This window comes from Talpa occidentalis, unplaced genomic scaffold (genome assembly GCF_014898055.3).
Source record: "Talpa occidentalis isolate TD23 unplaced genomic scaffold, MPIMG_talOcc4v2.1 talOcc4.8, whole genome shotgun sequence".
NCBI classification, from domain to species: domain Eukaryota; kingdom Metazoa; phylum Chordata; class Mammalia; order Eulipotyphla; family Talpidae; genus Talpa; species Talpa occidentalis.
Window position 1 is genome coordinate 90,077,019 of NW_023605194.1, and position 23,069 is coordinate 90,100,087.

A 23,069-nucleotide genomic window follows, 5' to 3' on the forward strand; every position below is an offset into this window, starting at 1 on the left:
AACCGTAGCACAAAGAAAAAATAGTTTAAGCTAATAGTTGACATTTTGCTAAGTATCTGCTCAATATTTCAAATGAAATGTCACACTTATTTTCTAAAGTACTTAAATGCTAGAAAGGAAAGCAGGAGGTTTTCAGGTTGATTAGCAGAATTTGGGGAGTTCATAGGATATGATGGTGACCAAGAGAACATGCATAGTTGATTGGGCAGTAAATGGTCTTCTGTCTCATTTCCTTTCAATGAAGAGAAATTGGGAGGTGGTTGAAGGCTGAGGAGAGAGATCCAACAGTGACGCAAATGGTGCTCGGTGATCTGCTTCTTTCCATGTCTCCAGGGGGTAGGACTGTGGGCAACTTCAGCCCTCTCAAGGGCCCATCTTGCTGTGCTGCCCTTTGCCCTCTTCAGACACAGGTACAGGCCCACTTACCAGCACTGAATGTGGAGGCGGGAATTCACATCCCTACGAGCAGGCCCAGTTGGAATGTTGGCTGGTTCATGTGACCAGTGGAAGGTGTGGTGCAGAAATCTGGCCAAGAACAGGATAGTGGGGCTACCTTCCTGTCTAGAAGCTCCGTAGCTCTATCACACCACCCATGGATCCATTTAAAAATGATATGAAAAACCTCGTGGATTAATTCTGCTTTGGTTTTCTGCAGTTGGGCCTACTAACTTTAAGGGAGTTTTGACCCCCTTATGTGTCCCCTTAAGACAGATGACTTCTCATGGGTGTTGACTAACATTCAGGTTCTCATTGCTGTAGGCTGGGTTTATAGTGTTGATGAGGTCAATCCTCTGAAGAGTGAGAAAGAAACCCCCCAATCTAAAGAAATGAGTGTAAGCAGCTGCCACAGCTCTCAGAACTCAAGTGTGGCTTGCTGACTGCATGGGGCCACTCTCCCTCTCCAGTCCCTTGGATCCATCCCTTCCCCCTCACCTCAGCTGGTTTAAGAAGAAAGATGTTTAGGGCTAGGGGGTGATCTCCCTGTTCCCCAAAGGGTGAGAGAGAGAGAGAGAGAGAGAATGTTCAGGAATGTTGGGAAGGGATGGGATTCAAACTTTCGTGATGAGGGATAGATGCTAGCACCTGAGTCACCATCCTATTGAGTTGCGGGGGTGAGGGGATGCCCAAAATGAGCTGATGGGGTTGGCAGAGTTGTGGTGTCCTGTTCATTCAATGTACTGTTTTTCTGGCTTCCCCTGCTGACATATTGTTAGTATAGCAGGTCCTGAATAATACCATTTCACTCAAGGTTGTTTCATTGTAACACCGATGAGAAAAAAAGAATTCCAGGCAATGCTGAACAAGATAACTCATTCAAGGAGCTACTGTCATTATGTATTTTTTTTTTTTTTTTTTGCTTAAAGTTCCAGTTTCCCAACCCAAATGCCAAAAAATAGCTGACTGGCCCAAGAAGATGATATATACACAATGGAATACTATTCAGCAATGAAAAAAGATAAATGCATGCCATTTGCAGCAACATGGATGGAGCTAGAAGGGATTATGCTCAGTGAAATAAGTCAGAAGGAAAAAGAGAATATCAGATGGTTTCACTTATAGGAGGAATATAGGGGAACCAAATAAGACATCATGGGAAAAAATAATAATGCTAAACACAACAAAACAAAGACATCCTGCAGGGGAGGAGGAGGGAGAGAGATCAGAGGGAGGGAGGGAGGAGCACAGGGGACTGAGGTAATGGTGCAGGGTGCATTGATGAAGGAAACTATGGGGCTACACCTGATGGGGTGGAGGGAAGAAAACACTGTTTAAAAATGAACAATGATGAAAAAAAATATATTAAAATTAAAAAAAAAGTTTCAGTTTCCAAAAATCTATGAACAATGTTACCGAGGAGTTACTGTATTGATATTTTACATGCTTATGCTCTTAGTGCTGGTTAGTGGCAAAAAGAGGGTGCGCCTGATTGGGAAAAGAGGGGTATAGAGAAGAGTGCACATCTTTAGTGGCCTCTGTGACTGATGACATTACCAGTTATAGATGCTAACAAAAGGAAGGAACCTCCTCTGAGGGTGCTGTTTGGCGACTATACTCTTTGCCTCCCCACACAGTCTGTTTTTACTTCTTCTTTTTATTACTTCTTAAGGAAGGTAAAATTGGTTCACAACACTGTATATGATTCAAAAGTACAGGATCCCACCACACCATATCCACCAAATCTTCCACCATTTTTGAAAGCAGCTGTGAATTTCCCACTGATCTCCATTGAAATGGAAAGTCTGACCCTGGGTAGACTGACTCCCTGACCTGTTATTTCCAATTTTGGGTGAATTGACTTAGACTCAAAATGAAAAAGAAGCAGTAATGGAAATGGCACACTTGACAATGTGGCTGGCCTGACCCCAGAGGCATCTTGAATCTATGTGAAAAATGACAGCTGCTCTACTCCACCACCTTTAGCCAAGCTGCTGGTTCACTGGACTCTTGACTCACAGAAATGCCCCAATAAGGTCTGGGCCTGCCTCACTGATAGTTCAAGTAAGCTGACATCTGGAGGCATCTACTGGATAGCCGCAACAGTTCAGCCTCAGGGCCAAGTATTCAGAACTGTGAACGGTCCTGGGCATTCCACTCAGCAGGCAAATTCAAGGCCATTATAAAGCTGGCAAATACTACTCTTGATAAACCTCATTTTATTTTCACTTACAAGTAGGTTGTTGCCATGACCTGATTATTTGAACTGACACTTGGAAAGCTACATACTAGAAAATTAAAGACACCCCCCCTTTTTTTTTTGCACAGCACACTGAGGAAATAGTGGCTGGTGACTGAATCATCTGTGTCACTCTTATAGGCAGATCCATTCTCTGTTGAAACTGACTGGAATCAAACTACCAGTTGAGCCCACACTGCCCAACCTGTCACCATTGTGAACTTGAACCATCATTACACCAGCAGTGCATCAACTATTATATTGGGTACCAAGTAAGAGATCCTGTTTTTGATCCTGTTTTGATACCATTGTATGACAATCTTTTATGTTGACAAAGGTTGTCACAGCCACCTTGCTTTGAGGCACAGTGTGGGGTATTGTCCATACATATTCTAACACTTTAATTATATCTGACTTTGACCGCTTCTGGCCCTATAAATGGCACCTCACTGCTGTTTACATCTTTTTAGGTTATGTGTTGCTGTTTCAGTCCGATAAGATTACTCTGGCCACACCATTGTGACTCGTAAAACTAATCTTTATATTTTGGCTTAAATTTCTGGACCACTTCCTTTCTGACAATGGTGTGTGTACCTTTTATCGCAAAACAATTCAACAATGGGCTGATGGTCAGATATTGGATGGGCCTTTCATATCCCCTACAATTCACTGGGATCTGGTGCTATTAAACATTAGGACATTTACCTCAAAAATGGACTTTGAAGATGTCCAGCTCTGTCTTTCTTCTGGTCCACACATTAGTCAGGTAGTTTGGCCAAATGAGTGCAGTTGTTTCCCTCCTCTGAGCTGCATTCTAGATAAGGGCCAGCATGAAAGTGCTAGGAGACACTACTGAGTAATTCTGAAAATTCAGAACACCTGCTGATCACGTGAGCATGCCATTCTCCTTTTCTCTAACAGCAGCTCTAGGCCGGCCTGGTAGTTACATCTTCTGAGAGGCCAGTTGACCAAAACAAGGCAGGGGAATCATATTTCACACTGTTTTAGAGATACGGAGTTACCTTTCGCATCAACATGAACTTAGATGAAAAATATAATGGCCGATTGGAAGAATAAAGTGCTTGCCGAGCCCCCAACAGAGGTCGATGTGGACAAAAATGGGGGCCATAATGGGTCTAAATTTTCAAAAATCCTCATGTCCTTCTAGATGAAAGGTGTGGGTGTGAATAGGGGACGACTGGATAAAAATGGAGTTACAACTATTGAAATGGGACATAAATGACGGGGGAATAGAGGGAAAGGAATAAATCTGGGAGCTGAGAACAAGGCTCTGTGGGGGAGAGAGGGATACTGCTAATGCCTTTCTGAACTACCCTGGAGGCTTCCTCAAGATTGAAAACACCTGGTGCAATTTTTTTTTTTAGATTGATTTATTTATTTATACAGAACCAGGGTACAAGCCAGATGTGCAGGAGGGTGAGAGAATTCACCAGAGCCAGAGCAGGGAACAGAACAGGCAGACTGACGAAATAACACTGCTGAGGGGAGCAGTGGGCGTGACAGGAGAGGTCTGCCGTACCATGTGGGACCCTTGCTGGCCGGGATTGAACCGCGCTGCAGAGGCTGCGGACAGCTTCACAGCGCAGTTCTCAAGCACCTGTGCCGCCAGGGGAGGCCCCTGGTGCAATTCTGTTACGGAATTTTGACTGCTGGGCCTGACCTCCCTCTATAACCTCTGTAGTGCTTTAGTACCTTAGTAAAAGATAGTAAAAAAAAAATTTGTGGAAACAGCAAAGGGTGGCCCTGGTTCCTATGCCAACCCTCCCTGGTCCCTCTCCACACACAAATGACAATACCAAAACACCTATCCAAAGCTCCTGCACCCATATATACCCACATTTATTCCCATATGCCATGCCTTTGGTGGTAAGGACAGACAGCACAGCTGGGATGAATGCCTCTTAAAATTGCCTAAAACAAGGACTATTTTCAGCTAAAACAAAATCTGCTGTTTTCACAGACTTTTTACTATCTTTACCAGGAAGGTACTAAAGCGCTACGGAGGTTATAGAGGGAGGTCAGGCCCAGCAGTCAAAATGTTTTAGCAGAAGTGCACCAGGTGTTTTCAATCTTGAGGCTCTTAATTGTTTGAATTGAACTGGGAACGCCAAGGCCAGAAAGTCACCTTGCAGAGGTTACACTGTTACCTGTGCCCTTCGCTAATGTAGGTCCCATTTGAAGGGACCTAACAAATGTAAAATAGGTGTTAACCTGTCTCTCTGGACACATGGTGACTTTTATCTTTCAGAAGAGATTTTCAAGCACTTTAGGACATACCACAGATCTCTCAGCTAGACCTTATGTGACCATGGAGCTATATAAAGCTATAAAGCTTGGTTATTTGGGAAAGCTTCTAGAAAAATGACCAATTTGTTGTTCATGTACAGTTTGGGGGCCATGACCCTTCAATGGAGATCATCCAATTAGTAAAGTTGGTAGAAATCTGTGTCTGTGTAGGGTAAGGTAAAAAAGCATCAGGCTTTTCTGCCCTCCTGCCATTAGGATTGATGATGGATCCTTGGGGTCCTGAATGCATGCCTGATGGCGGGCACCTGGAGTAGGGTGTGGGCATGTGTAGATGGGATTCACTTGGGCCAAGACTGAACTTATAAGGTCAGCATCACGGGGATGCCAGAAGAGGGCAGAACGTGAGAAAAGGCTGGAGAGCCCAGAAAGAGTAAAGACTTGCTGGGGGCTAGGAGGCCTGCCAGCCTCCCTGCCCGCCCCAGCACCTCTGCCTGCCGTGTACCTGGTAAATCCCAATAAAAGCCTGCAAAAGCCATTGAGGGCTCCAGGACTCACTCCCTCCTTCACTCGTCTGCTTGGGTCATAGAGATCCTGCTCATTGTCCATCCTGCCCCTTACAGTCTGTCTTTATCTAAAAGGATTGAAGATACCCTCTTGTTCACACCTCAGGACTGTAGTTTTTATGGAAGCCACATTTGCTAGACTGTGTCCTGGGGATCCTCATACTCTGGGAAATTGTCCCTATATCCTGCAGTGCCTGGCTTAGGGCTATGGACCAAGTGGGACTGTCAATCCAGACAAGGAAGCAGCTGGTCTCCTAAGGCATATGCTTAATAACTATGGGATTTATTCAGCTGGATGGGACCAGGAGCCAGGGGGTACAGTTGAGGTCAGTACTGCAAACTAAATTCTGTCCTTAGCCATCTTAAATCAATGATGTGTGAAATAAAGTTATTTAGTTGACAGAATTTAGCTAATAGTACTCAGATATCATGTTGAGCCCGAATCTTCTCAGTGTAGGCCACCTCTTCCCTTTAGAGTTGTTCACACATGCATACTGCTAGATACATTTCTGAAGAGTAAACTGAAAAGCAGAATTAAAATATACATGGCAGCAAATTTGCTCTCTGGAAATACAATGCTAGCTCTTCATGTGTTAAAATTACTGAGTCAGTGTCTTGAAACAGCTGTCTTTATGTATAACAATCTGAATTGAAATGCCTGCATGCTTTTGATATTTTCTTAAAATGTTTGCAAGGTTTTGGCAATTCTGTTCTTTTACTGTGTTATCAAGAAATCCCTTTTATATGATGAATGCTTGTTTTAATATATTGTGGCTAAATGATATCTGGACAAATGCCAGTAGCAAATACTCAACCTCTTGTGAAAATCAAGTAAGATGTGAAACCAGTATATAAACTTGGAGTATTGGTGGTGTTCTGTTGAACACTATGAACACAAATATCTTTGGCAAGGTAACTTAGAGAAAGTTGTAGAAAAGAAAAAAAAAAACACAATACTACATTAGGATTTTTCATGTTGCCTCAGTCTTTATTTTAAAAATTATTTTTAAAAATTAAATAATTACTTAAAAGGTCTCCAAATTTTCAGAAACATGCATCTGAAAAATAATACACAAATGTTTGTCCAAGTAAATGTTTGCTATTAGTCTCTATGGTGCTAAGCATGTTCACAATGAATAAATAAATCAGTATCTTGTTGATATTTCTTAATATTTTAAATTATCACTTATTAAATTATAAATTGGCAGTAAAATCACTTTCACAAAGAATATTACGTACGTGTACGTTAACTGCCCAATCTTGAGTCATTTGTTTTGGCTATCAAGTTCTGCTGGTAGTTTTGTAAGAATCCATGACTTCAGCTTTTCTAGCTCATTTTTGCTAAGCTCATGGTAAACACCTGGGAAACTGTGAAACTTTGTATTCACTCCTAAAGATTTCAACTTCAAGTTTGTCTCTTCGCCCCACTCATGAAGAACTAACTCATCTGCAGTGCCATGACACTGAAATAATTCAGGAAGCACACCATCCCTATTTTGAAGTTCCTAGAGAAGAAATAGAAGTGGAAAAGTTTAAGAAACTCATTTAAGAACACTATTCTGGGAAATCTGAGAAGGCCAAAAAATTTCAATTTTACCAAAGCTTCAACTGTAAAGAGAAAATAGAGCAGTGGTACTGCTCTCTGGGTATCACTGATCAGGCCTGGAGTTCCCTGGACCCTGGCACCACCTGAGCTGCAACTGTGTTTGACCTGCATTTGCCCAGGAGAATGGTCCAGAAAATGGTCAAGGGAGTTCCTGAAGAAACCACGTTGACTGGGAGAATGAACCTCTGTGAAGTGGAAGGAGGGGGAGCACAGAACTGTGGTAAAATGGGGAAGAATGATACTCCCATTCTCATTTCTGGGCCAGCTGCCTCTATTGGCAATGAAGCTGCAATACTATAATGTATCTGTTATACTGCTGTAAAACAGTATCGGCAGTATAACTGAGTCTTGGCTTTGGCTGTGGTCATGACATAATAAACAAACCTTACTATAATCATCTACATTTTTAATAAATGCAATGGATACATATGCACATTTTTAAAATTTGTCCCCTTTTGAGATTTTGCTTAACATTATTCTTTGGACAGGGCAATTCCTGCACATTCATGAGCGCCATTTAATCTAATATGACCAATGTGGTCACAACCTCAGGAATGCTCTGTGCATTAATCATTACTGCTTCATTACCAACTTTGTTTTAGTTTCAATGTGTAAGTATTTCATGTTTTTCTGTCTTGTTTTTAAAATCTGGAACTTACCTGGTAAACAGCAGATGCTTTATTCAGAAAACTAGAAAGAGCAAACACTCCTGCCACATCTTGATGAGCTCTATAGGCTAGATGCATGGCCATGCACCCTCCCATAGAAAATCCTCCTAAGAGAAGCAAAAATTCAGTTCTCAGAAAGAGGAGAATATATGCAACAATAATTTAGAACAAGAGTCTATCTCTGCCAGCAATATAAATCTACTCTAAGCTATATCTTGAAAATATTTGGAGACCTTTAAAGAGATATGGCACTAAAGATCTCACAAAGACAGACCTGCTATGAGTAAATAACACTGTTTCATCTATGTCATCACTGGGAGATTTGTTATAAGAGGAGCTAGACTTACAAGAGAAATTGGGCCCGTCAAGTAGAAATATTTAACATAATTCAAAATATGAATCATAGTACAAGTGTTATTTATTTAAACTAATGTCTACTTGTATTTTGTTTATGCGTATAATATAGGAATCCTCACACTGCAAGTACAATTAATAACACGCATCTTTAGTCCCACTTGCCAACATATGAGCTCAGAAGGATTTACATTTCCAGGATTGACCTTATAATTGAGACTCAGTGATCTTTAAATGAGGGGGCTGATCAATAATTTGGTTAGCCAGTTCAAGCATTTTTTAAACATGTACATCCATATGAGATTTTTAAAAAAATTAATTGAGTGATTTCAGGTACTCAACATTGCTACTTACTGGAGATACACATATTAAAACACAAAGACACTTCTGTTCAAGGTGGGGAAGACATATCACAGAACATAGAGGTATCTTTCTTATGTTTCATGAAAAAATACAGACAGTAAACTACATAGTCACACACTTGTAACAATAACAAATATACTTTGGTGTAGAATTCATACCTCCTAATTTCCAACCTACTGCTGTAGTTCACTTAACGTATAAAACTGATTCCTTAGGGACAACTTTGGATTTACTACAATCTTTAATAGATGAAGGGAACTGAGAAGCCCCAAGAGATTAGGTGACCTACTTAAGGCTGCACCCCAAATTTTAGCTATAAAATTAGAACTGAAAGCAGATAACGTCCAACTGAGTTTAGCGTACTTTCTGCTATCCTAATATTTATTAGAATAAAATTATTTCATATGGGGAAGATTGAAATTATTTTAGATCCAGGGTACAAATGTATGAGTGAGGGTTACTAGCTTGGGGAGTTTAGAGTTTTAAAATGTTTATATAATATGGTGCCTCCCTGGTGGCTCAAGGGGTTAAGAAGCAGCACTATGAAGCAATCAGCAGCCACTGCAGCAGTTTGATCCCAGGCCAGGGAGGTGACCCACATGGCGTAGACCTCTCCTGACTTGCCCGCTGCTCCCCTCAGCAGTGTATTTCAGGCAGTCTGCCTGTTCTGTTTCCCATTCTGTCTCTGGTGAATCCTCTCACCCCCCGCACCTCTAACCTGTGCCCCAGTTCTTGTATGCATAAATAAATCTTAAAAAAAAAAGAGAATATATTATGTAAATAACTAAAGTGTGTGATAAATATTACATCTGGGTTTCAACATGCTAGAAAGAAATGACAGGGTCTCATCAGTAGCAGTAGCTCATCATGAATGAGAACCATTCAAACAACTCTTTGAAATAACCCCACAACACGTCTGAATAAGGGTACATATAATTAGAGGTTCAGGAATGACCTTGGTGGGGGAGGAACAGTAAAAAAACTATATGCAAAATTTGTTTATGTGCATTAGATCCCAAAAAGGATAAAAACAACTGAGCCATGTTATCTGTGAATGTGTACATTAATAAATCTTTGATATGCCCCATGTGGGTATGAAGAGTTCACTGCAGACAAGATGGACATATCAAACATTCATATTAAGTATGCAATAAGAGTTCCAAGCTTTTGCCATATTTCTAGTTATGGACTTGTCCTTGCTTCTCAAGTTTTTCCATGTAATATCATGTGGCCTCTTAAAAATAAAGACTCCTAGACAGCCCTAGAGCCACTAACACAATTTCAAAGCCTATGTCTAATTTTTAACAGCTCACCTACTTACAAGTCAAATGTATGAAAATCACAGTCTTAGAAAAATTTTAATAGCTGCAAGGCAGACAATTCAAAATTAAGTGTAATGGCTAAGAACAGAAAGTGAAAATGTGGTCACGATTTAAAAGAAAAGCACATGTTACAGATACCAAGGCTGGAGGATAAGGATTTACTTTCTGGAGAAATTCAAGATCTTAAGTTATATTTTTGTCAAATGTACCTAAGGAACATATTAAATGTAACTAGTGTGACTGAGAAACTAAATGTTTAATTTTATTTAAGTTTAAATAGTCACATGGCTAAAGGTTATCATGTTCAACAATGAAGTTCTACATAATCTAAGCTGCCTCATTGATTGAAAAGGGATTCGAAATCCACAAATGGGGCAAAAAGAAAAATATTGCATAAAGTATTGAGGCTAATATTATTAAATATGATCTTTTTAGGTGTTAAAATTTTTTCAGAAATATCACAAGAAATATATGAACAAAAACAGATTAGTAAGTAAAAACATATAAAAATTATTCTAAAAGTAAAGCTACTAAGAAAATTTTACACATTAAATGTGCCCTCTAGCCCTTCATTTTCAGTGGCTAGGGAAACATAGTTGCTATATCTGGTTCCAGAGTCTTCTCGATGGGACTGGTCCAACAACAAAAAAATAAAATATCTTCCCACATAAAAAATGTCATTATGAACAAACAGATGCATCCAGCAGATATTCAACCTCATATCTGATTCACGATTATAGTGAAGAAAAAATGTACTCATTGAAATCTTACGATTTAAAGACTTAATCTAAGTCCCGTACCCATTTATAATCTTGTGAGGTAATCTGCGATCCCCCACCAGCCATCTTTGACAGTACAATCACCTTTAGCAACAGACACTACTGTGAAAGGGGACTTTGTGTATTTTTTCTAACAGAAGAAAATTTAACACAAAGGACTAGTTATTTGAATTCAATTTCCATCTAAGTGTCTAAAGTGCAATATAAAATATACTGTTCAATAAGTGGATTCCAAATAGTAAACTCATTGTAGGTAATGGTTATAGTGTATATTTATAGTTGCTGGCAAAGTATTAAAATGTCAAGAGTTAAAATTTCAACATACATTTAAGATTAACAAGCTGAATAAAACATGTTAAAAAATAATAAACTTAGCTTTTATGAACTCTTTAAATAAAATAAAACAGAAACAATGTTTAAAAAAAAAAAACTATACTGTGAAAACTAAGTTAATCTATCTGAAAACAAAACCCAGAGGACAAAATACTTACAATCCAAATGTACCATCAAATGAACAGGATTATAAAAATTCAACAAAACCCACCCTTTCTCCAAATTTCAACAAGTCTTCCATTTAATTTATATCTTCTAATTATTCTTGATTTGGGAATATCTAAGTTATGCCCGCCATATGAATTAGTGTTATTTTCTCTCATACAAAGGGTCCAGAGTCACCAAAAGAACAGCAGCCCTAGGCTTTTAAAGTTCTTATACTTGTTGAAGAAAAGTAAGTGGCTACAACATGTGTGCGTTAGAAGGACAGCACAAGAATCTATTCTTGTCAGGTGCTCACTGCAGAAGCTTGAGAAGAAACATCCCAAGGACAGGACAATAGGCCTGGGATCTGGGTGGCGGATGCCATCATGGCAATTCTAGCTATCCCTGCATTCTTATTTTAAATCTTACTATAAAATTAGTATATTCACATATATTAATATATGTGGTGCAAAGTGTTTCTACCATGCAGACAGAAACAAAGACAATGAGTCACCTAAAATCTTACTACTCATAGATAATTTTGACATTTAAAAAAATATATATTTATTCATACAAGAACTGGGGTGTAGACCAGAAGTGCAGGGGGTGAGAGGATTAACCAGAGACAGAGTGGGGAGCAGAACAGGCGGATCTACTGAAATACACTGCTGAGGGGAGCAGCGGGTGAGATAGAAGTCTGCTGCGCCATGTGGGTCAGCTACCTGGCTGGGGATCAAACTCATGCCGCAGTGGCTGCCAATTGCTTGACAGTGCTGAGACTTAACCCCTTGTGCCACCAGGGAGGCCTATAATTTTAACATTTTTTTTAGGAAATTCATCTTTATAAACCTCACTCTACCTGGACAATTTATATCTTATTTTTTTCTATCGGGTAGTACTTATTTAAAAGTCTTTCAACAGCATACAAAACTGACTAATTATTTTTTATTCATTTAACATATACTTACTACCTGCTTTCTATGAGCTGACAGCAATTACTCGTTACATAATATTCAACCGTATTAACAGACCGTAATTCAAGCGATGGGCATTTATAAAGTATTCAAGTAAATTACTCAGGTATAATTCCAGAAGCATTTGATTCCCTGTGCTTTAAAAGTCTGACAGTATACTCAAATCAAAATGTTTATAATCTGGTCACATAACACATCAGGTTCTATACATTCCAGATCAAAGTTAAACCAAAATTATACTTTCTCTTAACAACAAATTATCACCACCTAGTGGCCAAAAAAGGAATTTCATCATGGTACAAAATTCTTGACAAAATCAGTGGATCTGGGTTCCAGTCCCAACTCTATTTTATATTAGCCAGCAATCTCTTTGGAGTTTAGCTTCTTCAAACTGAAATGAGAAAAATTTTCTAAGGGTCAAGAGTGATACTATATTTGAAAGCAACTGTGTAACTAAAACACTAAATATATAACTGATATAGAATGAAATTTAAAAACTGGCATATAATAAAAATGTCAACAATTTTAGTCATATTACTATCACATAGATTTTTTTAAGTGCAATAGTACACAAAGGAAAAGTGATACACTGTTTCCCATTTGACTTCTCACATTATCCAGAAACATGCTAGAAGAAAATGAAAAGTTTCAAGATCAACATTAAAGAGAGGCAGAATGTACAATGGATCAGGTTTATATTCTGTACATCAGACCCTCTTAACATGCAGGAAAAGCCAGAAGAACACAGGGTAATCTAAAATTATTAATAATTTTAGTGGAATACAGGGTTTGAATCCAAGTTTTATCAATGAACATAAAAGGCTAGCATTCAGAGAGTAACTTGAAAGTCACTATTATAATGCCTGTGCTCCCCTAACTTCTTTCATCCTCTCTGGAGAATTCCATGTTGTATGAATATATAAAAATAAACTTTCTTATGTTTGATATTCTTAATGTAGAGAATGTAGAGTGAGGAGTTACAAATATCTCCAAGGAACTTTTTTTTTAAGATTTATTTTTTATTTTTATTTATTTATTTTATTTATTTATACAAGCACTGGGTACAGTCAGAAGCATGGGAGGGTGAGAGAATTCACCAGAGCCAGAGCGGGGAGCAGAGCAGGCAGAAGGACCGAAGTACACTGCTGAGGGGAGCAGCGGGCAGCAGGAGAGGTCTGCGCGCCATGTGGGACCCTCCTCTGGTGGCCGGGGAGCAGCCGGGGATCGAACCGGCGCGGCAGAGGCTGCAGGCAGCTTCGCAGCCGAGCGCTCAACCGCTGCGCCACCGGGGAGGTCCCAAGGAACTAATTTTTATTGCACATCTCTATATATGCATTCTACTTCCTGGGATAGGAAGTGAATCTTTTGTTTCATTTTCCCTATTTAACCAAAGTTTCTTTTTTTAATTTTCCCATTAATCAAGTAATACATATATCAGAAAACAAGGAATTTGCTTGCATAGCCCATACCTGCAATCTAATTTTATTCATCCTTGGGTCTCCAAATCCTGGAACAGTTTATGTATTAGTCTCTCCTCATTCTAATGGGTTTATCATTTGCCACCTTGTTCTTTTCCTGGCCTTCAGATCAGTCAGCCCCCCATAGTGCTGTCAACATAATCTTTCTAAATTGAACATTCAATCATCATTATGTACAATTCAATAATCCTAGGAATTGGAGCACATACCAAACTGGTATTTCCTAAGATTCTCATATGTCCCTTTCATGTATATGTTTCCCTCCTTTTTACCCAGCCATATTTTCACTCATTCCTTAAAACTCAGGAGAATCATCTTTTCTAAAAAAGAGTTCTTGACTCCCCCCTGCCAAATTTACTTCTTCCTCATTGCTTACACTGTACCTTGTACATATTTTTACAATATTTGCACCGGGCTAGAATAGTTTTGTTCTATGTCTCATTAGACTGTAAATTTTTTTGCAGGGCCTCCCGGGTGGCCTACAGGTTAAGTCTCAGCGCTATCATTGCTATGGCCTGAGTTTGATCTCCACCAGGGAGCTAACCCACATATGGCATAGCCTGGTGCTCCCCTTAACAATGTATTTCAGTAAATCCACTGTTCTGCTCCCCATCTATCTCTGGTGAATCCTCTCACCACCCCCCCACTCCTCTGGCCTACACCCCATTCTACGCAAAAATAAAAAGAACATTCTTAAAAAAAATAAATTTTTGATAGATTATTGAGTATTCCAGCACTTACAATTTCTATTAACTATATGGAGATCAAATTTAGTATGAGAAGTACCATTTCTGACCTGGATAGATGACCTAGCTGGATAGACTACCTAGAAAAGGCTGGATGTTTAAATTAATTTCTTTTAAAATTAAGTTTAATACAATAAAATTCCACTAATCAAAATAAAAAAAACTGTTACACAGTAATGAAAATCAGTAAGGATAACAATGTTTGTACTTATCATCTCCATTTTTGGGGGGTCTTAAAATTTTTCCTCTTACAACAATTTTTTTAATACCCTAACCTAACTAAGGTATGTGTGTGTGTGTGCTTAATAAAAATTATGCAGGATTACTGAATCCCACCTTCATTTAAGTGTCATGAATAACACTTAAATCATAACTTAAAATGTGCTATTATAGACACTGTACAAAAGCATTTAAAAAAGTAGAAACATATTAAGCAGAGACTTCTGTTTAAATAATCTATGAGCAGTGAAAAAGAAAGAGGCGAGCACAGCATGGACACAAGGAAAGGACAGTTGGTAGAAGAAAAATGACCAGTGACTTGGGTCTCCAAGTGGCAACACTGATCCCAAGGGCTCATGTGCTATCTGGAGAGACAGCATATTTAGTAACAGAAGGAAAGGATTTACAACATTACACGCCAGGCACATTTCTAACTATTTTACATGAATAGATTAATCATTACAACTTTGTAAGATGGGTGCCATTATCATCACCTAAGCACAGAAGCTATGGAGACTTGTGTATATGCAAATTAGGGATAGGTCATGCCATTCATTACAAATTTCCTGAGCCTCTGCTCTGTACAGTAATAACTTTACACGTTCATTTCCTTGGAAGAGCTTTGGGACACTCATCACTGGCTGGATGACGTCAAAGTTATCTGTCTCAGTGCCTCATGGGCCTTTGGGACTGTAAGTCATTGTGAGACAGAGTCTGCTTTATTTATCTGTGTCCCACTGAGGACCCAGCATACTCCCTGACACATAGTGGGAATTTAAAAAGGAGACTTGCTAAATGAGTGAATGATGGAACCTGCCATACAGTTACACAGTTGGAATTCTATTTGTAACTGCTTCATTGTCCCCTAGAATGAGTTGGATGGCCCTTCTCTATACTTTCCCAGGACTCCCACAATTTTCAAAGTTCCTCTCCATTAAACACTGATTTAAATATAGGTACAGAGAAACAGAGAAATACAGTTAAACACAGATAAAGAAAGGAGAGTTAGAAAGGAGATTGATGTTACCAGGCTGGGATTACACTGTTTTTAACTAACAAAAGTTCCATACATTAACAAACATGAAGAAAGTTTATTAACTTAGCCCAAATCCTATCTATAAAGGATTTTAATATGCATTTTGATGTTACTTAGAACTTCATGTATATACTTAAATTGCTTTGTAATTTCATTATTAAATATAACTTATTAATTTAATAAAACTCCTTCACAAAATACATCCTGTACCATCCATATTCTACACAACCCATCTCATGTTTGTGTATATTAGAGAGATAGATTTTAATAGATTATGTACTTGGTATTAGAGAAAAGAAAAAGGGTGTTAAGTATGATAAAGGGCTTATGTAAAGGTACAATATATCCCCTACAGAACAAAGATTACTAAAGACACATTTACCAAAAGTTTACAAATACCTTATTCATTCCTGAGAGTAAATCTTAAGTGTTTACTTTTCATAAACATGATGTTATATTTCAACTCTGTACTCTAACCATGGCAACGGCAGTTTAAAAGTAGTCATAAACTTAATCTAATTCGAGTGTTTTAAAAATTGAAATGAATAATCTCTAAATTGAACATTAACCATGGAATTCTCAGATTATGTTATTAAAAAGAATATCAACTGACATATCATATACACATGAACAAGTGAAATACATGTACTTCTAAATAATATTCTAAGTAAAGTTCAATGTATAGAATTAACCAAGTGGAAAAAATTTTTAATTATGACTTAAAGTTCTTACCTACTAATATCCTGTTCTTCTCGATGCCACTTTTCACTTCATTATCAATCAAATCTGTAAGTATTCGACACATTAAGTCAATTGATTCAAGGTGTTCTGGAGCGTCATTAGATATTTTAAACCTGTCAAACCATACATTGGAGATTCCTCCTTTCATAGGAGTATATGGCCTGTTGGAAACCACAAAAAAAGCAAATATTAAAAATGAATATTTTAATTTCTACAATATCAGTATTTGGGGTCATTTTAACTTCCTCCAAGTTTTGTAAGGTAAAGAAACCATATTAAAAACATCTTATGAATACTGCATTAACTCTCCTACACTTAGGATGATCCCATTAACATTTACTAATACCAGGTCATATTTATTCTTTCTTCTACCTTTTAAGATTCATAAATTCTCCAAAATATCTCCACGACAAAAAGAGAATTAAATATACTGTTTGTTTTTTTTTTCAGCTCAATTTAAATGACTTAGGTAGGTTTATTTTTTCTTTTCAATTTCTGCTTTGATTTACTTTAATCTCTTTTTCCCCTTTAATGTAAGGATCAATATTTAAGCATTCACAGAGAAATAAATGCCCATGCAAAAAATTCATTACCTCAAGAGTGGAAAAAAAAAAGATTGACCAAAATGCTTCTAAAGGTGTTTACTGAAGGGGCCTCCCTGGTGACACAGGGATTAAAGTCTCAGCACTATCAAGCCATCACTAAACCCTAGGGCATGAGTTCGATCCCTGGCCAGGGTGTTAACCAACATATGGCACAGCAGACCTCCCTTGTCTCACCAGCGGCTCCCCTCAGCTGAGTATTTCAGTAGATCTGCCTGTTTTGCTCCCCACTCTGTCTCTGGTGAATCCTCTCAACCCCCACACTGCTGGCCAGCACTCCAGTTCTTGTATGCATAAATAAATAAAAATAAATCTTTTTTAAAAAGGTGTTTAATTTATAGCACATCAGTAAGAAATCTCAGTTAATAATTTAAGGGCTTTCTTGATCATATCCAGACAGACAATCCTTAGAATAAGGAATGTAAGAATCAAGATCTAAGATAAAAATCAAGATTTGGAACTAGTTTTTAAAAATCTTAGGAAACTTGAAACAAGAGTTTATTAGGATATAAATAATCTGTGGAAGCAATGGTCAAACAGGTATTCCACACTGTTTGCATGTATGGATGCAACATGGGACGAGATGCTGTGAACTGGTGTCTTGTGGAATAAGGATGATCTTTTAAGATATTTTACATTTAAGTGTGAGATAGAATGGTTACATTAGAGGGAATCTTAACCCATTCATTGTGTATTCATCCAGCATGCTCTATTAAAGTGTGTGTGTCAAGGGCCTCCCCTGGTGGCACAGTGGTTGAGCGCTGGGCTGCGAAGCTGCCTGCTGCCTCTGCAGCGCCGGCTCGATCCCCGGCCGCCAGGTGAGGGTCCCACATGGCGCACAGACCTCTCCTGCTGCCCGCTGCTCCCCTCAGCAGTGTATTTCGTCAGTCTGCCTGTTCTGTTCCCCCCTCTGGCTCTGGTGAATTCTCTCACCCTCCCATACTTCTGACTGTACGCAGTGCTTGTATAAATAAATACAATTTTTTTTTAAAAAAAGCATGTGTTTCAAGACAGTCCAAGCATTCTCTTTTAACCAATGACAAAGGAGAAATGGGCACTGTGTTCAAGTCCTTTGTGGATAAAGGTAAAGAAGGGGGAGAAAAAGAGATTCCTGTAGGCAAATGCAAAGAAGTATACAAACATACAAAATAAACATGGAAGAACAAAGGATTTCCCAAGATGAGGAAAAGAGTTTCATACAAAATAGTGTTTTTCACTCAGCAAGCTTTGTCTTCTCCTTCTGTGACAGTGAGAAGAGGAATCTGTGGTACATGCAAGAATGCCATAGAAAACACAATCTGTGCCAAAGGTGCCATCATTACCTGAAAGAGATATAAACCCGCGATGAGCACGGATGCAAGATTCCTCCTGCTCTGCCCCATCTCACACTTAGCTGTACCCGTGAAAGTCCATGAGAGCCAGAACCTGAAGAAATGGAGGGCTGAGGCACCCACTGAGACCTGAATGCATTTCTGTGTATGTTCTCCAGTGAAAACTCACTGGAACCTTAGCAAATGCAAGTCGGTATGACTTTCAGGTCTAATTTTCTCATCCGCTGTATCAAAGGAGCCCGCGATCCCTGCTCCTGGGGAACTGCCACTCTAGGACCAGTGGGAGGTGCTGGAGGACACAGGAGAGCATTTCTGTGCTGATCACACCACTCCAAAATAAACAGATGCACTTCAGGAGCCTGGAATTTGAGAGGGCTGTATTTGGAAAGTTTCTCAGGGAAAATGAAAGAAACCTGGAAACAAGAAAGGTGATCTGACTCAAATTTAATGAGAACTCATCCACAGAGGATCTTTCATTTACCGAAATAGAACCAAGTTACAGAAGTTACTTGGACGCATGCTTTCTGAAACTTCAGTCATGTTTCAAATATCCCTAAAAATCAGTACATTTAAGCCTAACATCTTCTCCCAGGTTATGAAGATACATTTTTTTTCAAATGTGGGGAATGGTGTATATGTTATCTGGGTGTTTTTCATATAAATCTTATTTTTTGTTCTACTCCTCCTTGCCTCTCCCACTCCTCCTTCTCTCCCTCCCCCAAGTCTTGGTTTCACAGGCACATGGCATTTCCGATCTGGATACAGCCCTTGATGTCTTTCTTGTGCACACATCTTTACAGAATATATTTGAGGACTCCTTTAACAATTCCTCAATAAATTAGTTCTAACCAGTTCTTTAGACTGGCAATATTGTATCTCGTGATAGACATGTTTGACTGTCTAATCAGCCACCCTCTGATAATGGGCATTTGCTGGGTAGGTCAGTCACCTAGAACAATGCTGCATTACACATATTGGCATCGATGTTTTCTACACTCTGGTATTTTCATGCCCACATATCACAGTCAAAGAAACAGGACTGCTGAATTGAAAGGCATACCTTTTATATTACTAGATGTTCAAAACTGCTTCCATGAAGGACATAAATAATTCAGCTTCCTACAAGAAAGGTGAGAGAATATCCTTTTGCCTAGAGCCCTAATAGCAAGAAGGTGCTAACATATTTAAAATGTCAATATTTAATGGCACCAACTATAGTTTTAAAATCCTATTTTTAAAAACTAATTTACATATATAAAAATATGTTTTAGGTCTATAGTTCACAAACTTTAGACAATTTAAACTTCCACAATTAAACAGAGCATTCTCTTTTCCTCAGAAAATTCTATCACACCCCTTTGCAAGTGATTCATGCCCTTCATAGGTAACCACTGAGTCACTTCCATTACTATAGGCTGGTGCTATCTGTTCTAGAAGTCCACATAAGTACAATTTCCAGTTCATATAACTTGCTATCTTTTTCTAGTGTGATTTTGATTATTTTTTATTAGTTTAGAAGACCACTTTGTCTATTATGACACAAATAGTAGTCATTTGTATTTTTAAGTGTTTTTCTAACCTGTTTTTGTATATTGACAATAATTTTTAATAAATCTTTAACATAAAATTCTTTACAATGATGAAATCTGACCTTTAAAAAAAAAACAAACTAAATTTCCAGGCCTCATGATTTAAGAAGCAGTTACCAATCTACACATTTTTACAGAGAATCCAAAATTTATTTCTAAGATTTTTGCTTTCATTTTTACATTTAAGCCTGGAACAATTCTAAAATTTATTTCACACATGAAGTGGTCTAAGGGTTCAAATTAATTTTCTCCAATATGGATAGTCCACTCTATCTGCACTACTATTTAAAAACACAGACAACCAAAAACCCCACTTCTGTTTCACAGGTGAAACACCATCTTTGCCTTATATTTAACTTTATAGTTCTGAATTACCTGGTCCCTCTCAACCTAGGGTCTGTGTGAGAATTAAGCCCGTGTAACACATGCACTAACAAAATGAACAGACTTCTCTCCCATGCATCTAGAATGTCACTAGTTCTGTATGCCCTTGGGAAAAAGAAATAGCTATTCAAATCAGGTAAATCTGCAAATCAGGTAAAGAACTCTGGTTGGAAATGCTCCATTCTGTCCCACTGACCTACTACTCATCCCTGTGTCAGGATCACAATGGCCACATTACAGTGGGTTTAGGAGGATGTTCTCTCCTACCTCCTGCCCTCCTCATCGCTCCCAATCTCTTTTTCTACTTGTTCTACCTATTCTCAGGCATCTATTCTTCTTTATTTATCTAATTAGTTAAAATATTTAGCAGATTGTAAAATAATCTCAAGTAATCCTCCTTTAAAGTCCTAGTGAGATTTTAACTAATACTGCATTATTATCTGGTGTTTATGATTTTGTGACATAAATCTGAAAGGCTGTGCTCTTCCCATCATTTGCCACATTCTGTCCCTCTCCAAGAAATTCTCCTCCCTGTTCAGCTACTCAGCAGGTACAGGGAGAGGGAATCCTACACCAGCTCTCTACAGGGTTTCCTGCAGAGCCCCAGCCCTTCATTCCTGCAGGCCTCTGATCTCAGGACTTGCTTGGCTGGAGGGGGAGAAAAACTGAATCAACAGAGACAGCAATGCAGCCTCCTAGGTATCAGAATCACTTCTCAGTTACCCTTTTTACAGTGCCCTGAACACGGAAGCTATTTTGCACACAATATTAACATCGCTGTCAGATAAAGTAAAATCCCCAACTATTCAAATGGTCACTGAATCACAGAGTGCTTCTGAATGAAAACTGAGTATACAACAATAACTTTAAATAAGTGAATATTTAAAGTTAATATTTAAGTGAATATTTAACGTGAATAAGACTGTTACTCTTTTGAATTATTTCTACTTCCCTTTTCATTTCATCCTATTTCTCTGAGCACTTAAATATGATATCACAGACTAAAATGTGAATCATTCTAGGAACTTAGCCATTAATTGAAAAAATGATAGTCACTTAACTTTTGATCTTTGACAGCGCCTTACTTCAGTAGAGATAGATGCTCCATGGAGGCAGAAGCACAGTGCAACTTTTACTAAAATAAAACTATAGTAGCTTTTTGTTCTCTCTGTTCTTTGCAAAAATTAAAATTCTTTTGAAAGGAGATAATAGGAAAAAATTAATGAGAAAAGAACAATTTAGAACTTTTTAAAAATTAATGACACATCATTATTTTACATCCTTATCTGTTTGTTTTCAGATACAGGATTTCTCCCCTCAGATGTGGTGATCACTCTTAAACAAGTTTAAATACCAAGTGATAGTTAGACACATCAAAGACAAGTCTTGCGAGGAGGCGGCGCGGCGGACAGCGGCCCGAGATTAGCGCCCGCGCTGCGGCCCGCGGGACCACGCCGCGACTGCCCGGGCCGGCCCTGAGGAGCGCCCGCCGCCGCCACCGCGCGCGCGCGGACTGAGGCCAACAAGAACAAACGACGCAGCAAGCGGGACTGTGAGTGGAAAGGAACTATTTCAGCCACCACACCCCGTGAACGGGAGCTGAGGCAAACCCTGCAGGATCCGCCACGGCGGTGAGCGAACGGCTCCTGGCGCCATTAGAGAAGAACAAAGACCCCGGGAGACGCGCACACAGCCCGGGCTGCCGGTAAGCTGGCGCGGAAACGCGGCGCGTTCGGGGAGCTTGAAAAGCAAGTGCAGACCTGGATCGCGGCTGCCCAGGTCCCCGCGCCTGCGACCTAGGCTTGCGGGGAGACGACCTAGGCTTGCGGGGAGACGCACGGAGGTCCTCACTGAGGTGAAGGTCCCTCCCTGAGTGAGCAGGAACCAGGCGCCCAGGCACGGGAGCTGTGCAAAAGGCGCCATTCCCGCGCCACTGAACTGGGCTACAGCCCGCGTCCTGGAACTGAGGGCTTTGAACTGAGACCCGGGGCACGAAAATTCGGGGCGTGGGTTCTCCACGACGGTGGGGCACAAGGCAGACACAGCACCCCAAAGCTGTTGAGGTGTACCCTACCATTCCCGCTCTGTTCTCTGTCCCACGGGGTGGGGGGAGGCGAAAAACAGCCCCCCAAGGACAATAGGAGAGATCTCTGGCGCCACCTAGCGACCAGGAAAAAAAAAAGTCACTAACACCCTATAAAACAGGACATTTCTTAAGACTGCTTGAAAAGGGCAGAAGGTTTCTGGAGGACCCAGTGGCCAGCCGGGAAGTTATTCCACGCCAGGCCCCTTCCAACCAGCAGTCTGAGCCCACAGAGGGAGCAGGCACCCACGTCCGGGGCAGACCGGGTGCGCAGAAGAGTGTGCCTGAAACCGGAGGCACAGGGACTGCATCCCGCTTCGCCATTTGAGAACAGGGACATTTCTTCAGTAAAAACTGCCTAAAACCAGCAGAAAGCTCCCCCAGAAGACAGAGATGGCTCCTGGAAGAGCCAGAGGGGAGCGGAGAAGTTCACCCAAGATGTCAGTCAGTCCGAGCAACACAGTGTCCCAACGCATACGACAAATTAGAAAACAGACAGTAGGGAGTAGAAGAACCACACGCAACCTAAAAACTCCTCAGGAAAGAAGCACACCACAAAAAGAAAACCACTCCCCAGATTGCAACGACAGCAACTTGGAAGAACTTCTGAGCCTTCCAGAAAGAGAATTTAAAATTGCCATGATTAAAAAAGTGATAGATCAGAAGAAGGAAATTGAGTCCCTAAAGAGGGAAGTAAGAGAAATGCAGGAGATCAAAGAATTAATGGAGGAACTAAAGAACTCTGGGAAAAGCAATGAAAGCAGAATAGATGAAATGGAAGAACGAATAAGTAATCTTGAAGACACAGAAAT

The 23,069-nt window shown here is 39.6% G+C and overlaps 1 protein-coding gene across 1 annotated transcript in view; it reads right to left on the reverse strand.

The window, feature by feature from the left end:
• Positions 1-6,479: 6,479 nt before the first annotated feature.
• LYPLAL1 (lysophospholipase like 1) overlaps positions 6,480-23,069 on the reverse strand; it is a 43,297-nt gene continuing 26,707 nt past the window's right edge. The window contains exons 3-5 of the mRNA XM_037496331.2: positions 16,260-16,429; positions 7,771-7,886; positions 6,480-7,010 (exon numbers count right to left, since the gene is read on the reverse strand). Of these exons, the coding sequence (XP_037352228.1) occupies positions 6,771-7,010; positions 7,771-7,886; positions 16,260-16,429 (526 nt within the window). The 3' untranslated portion in view covers positions 6,480-6,770. The remainder of the gene's footprint in view (positions 7,011-7,770; positions 7,887-16,259; positions 16,430-23,069) is intronic.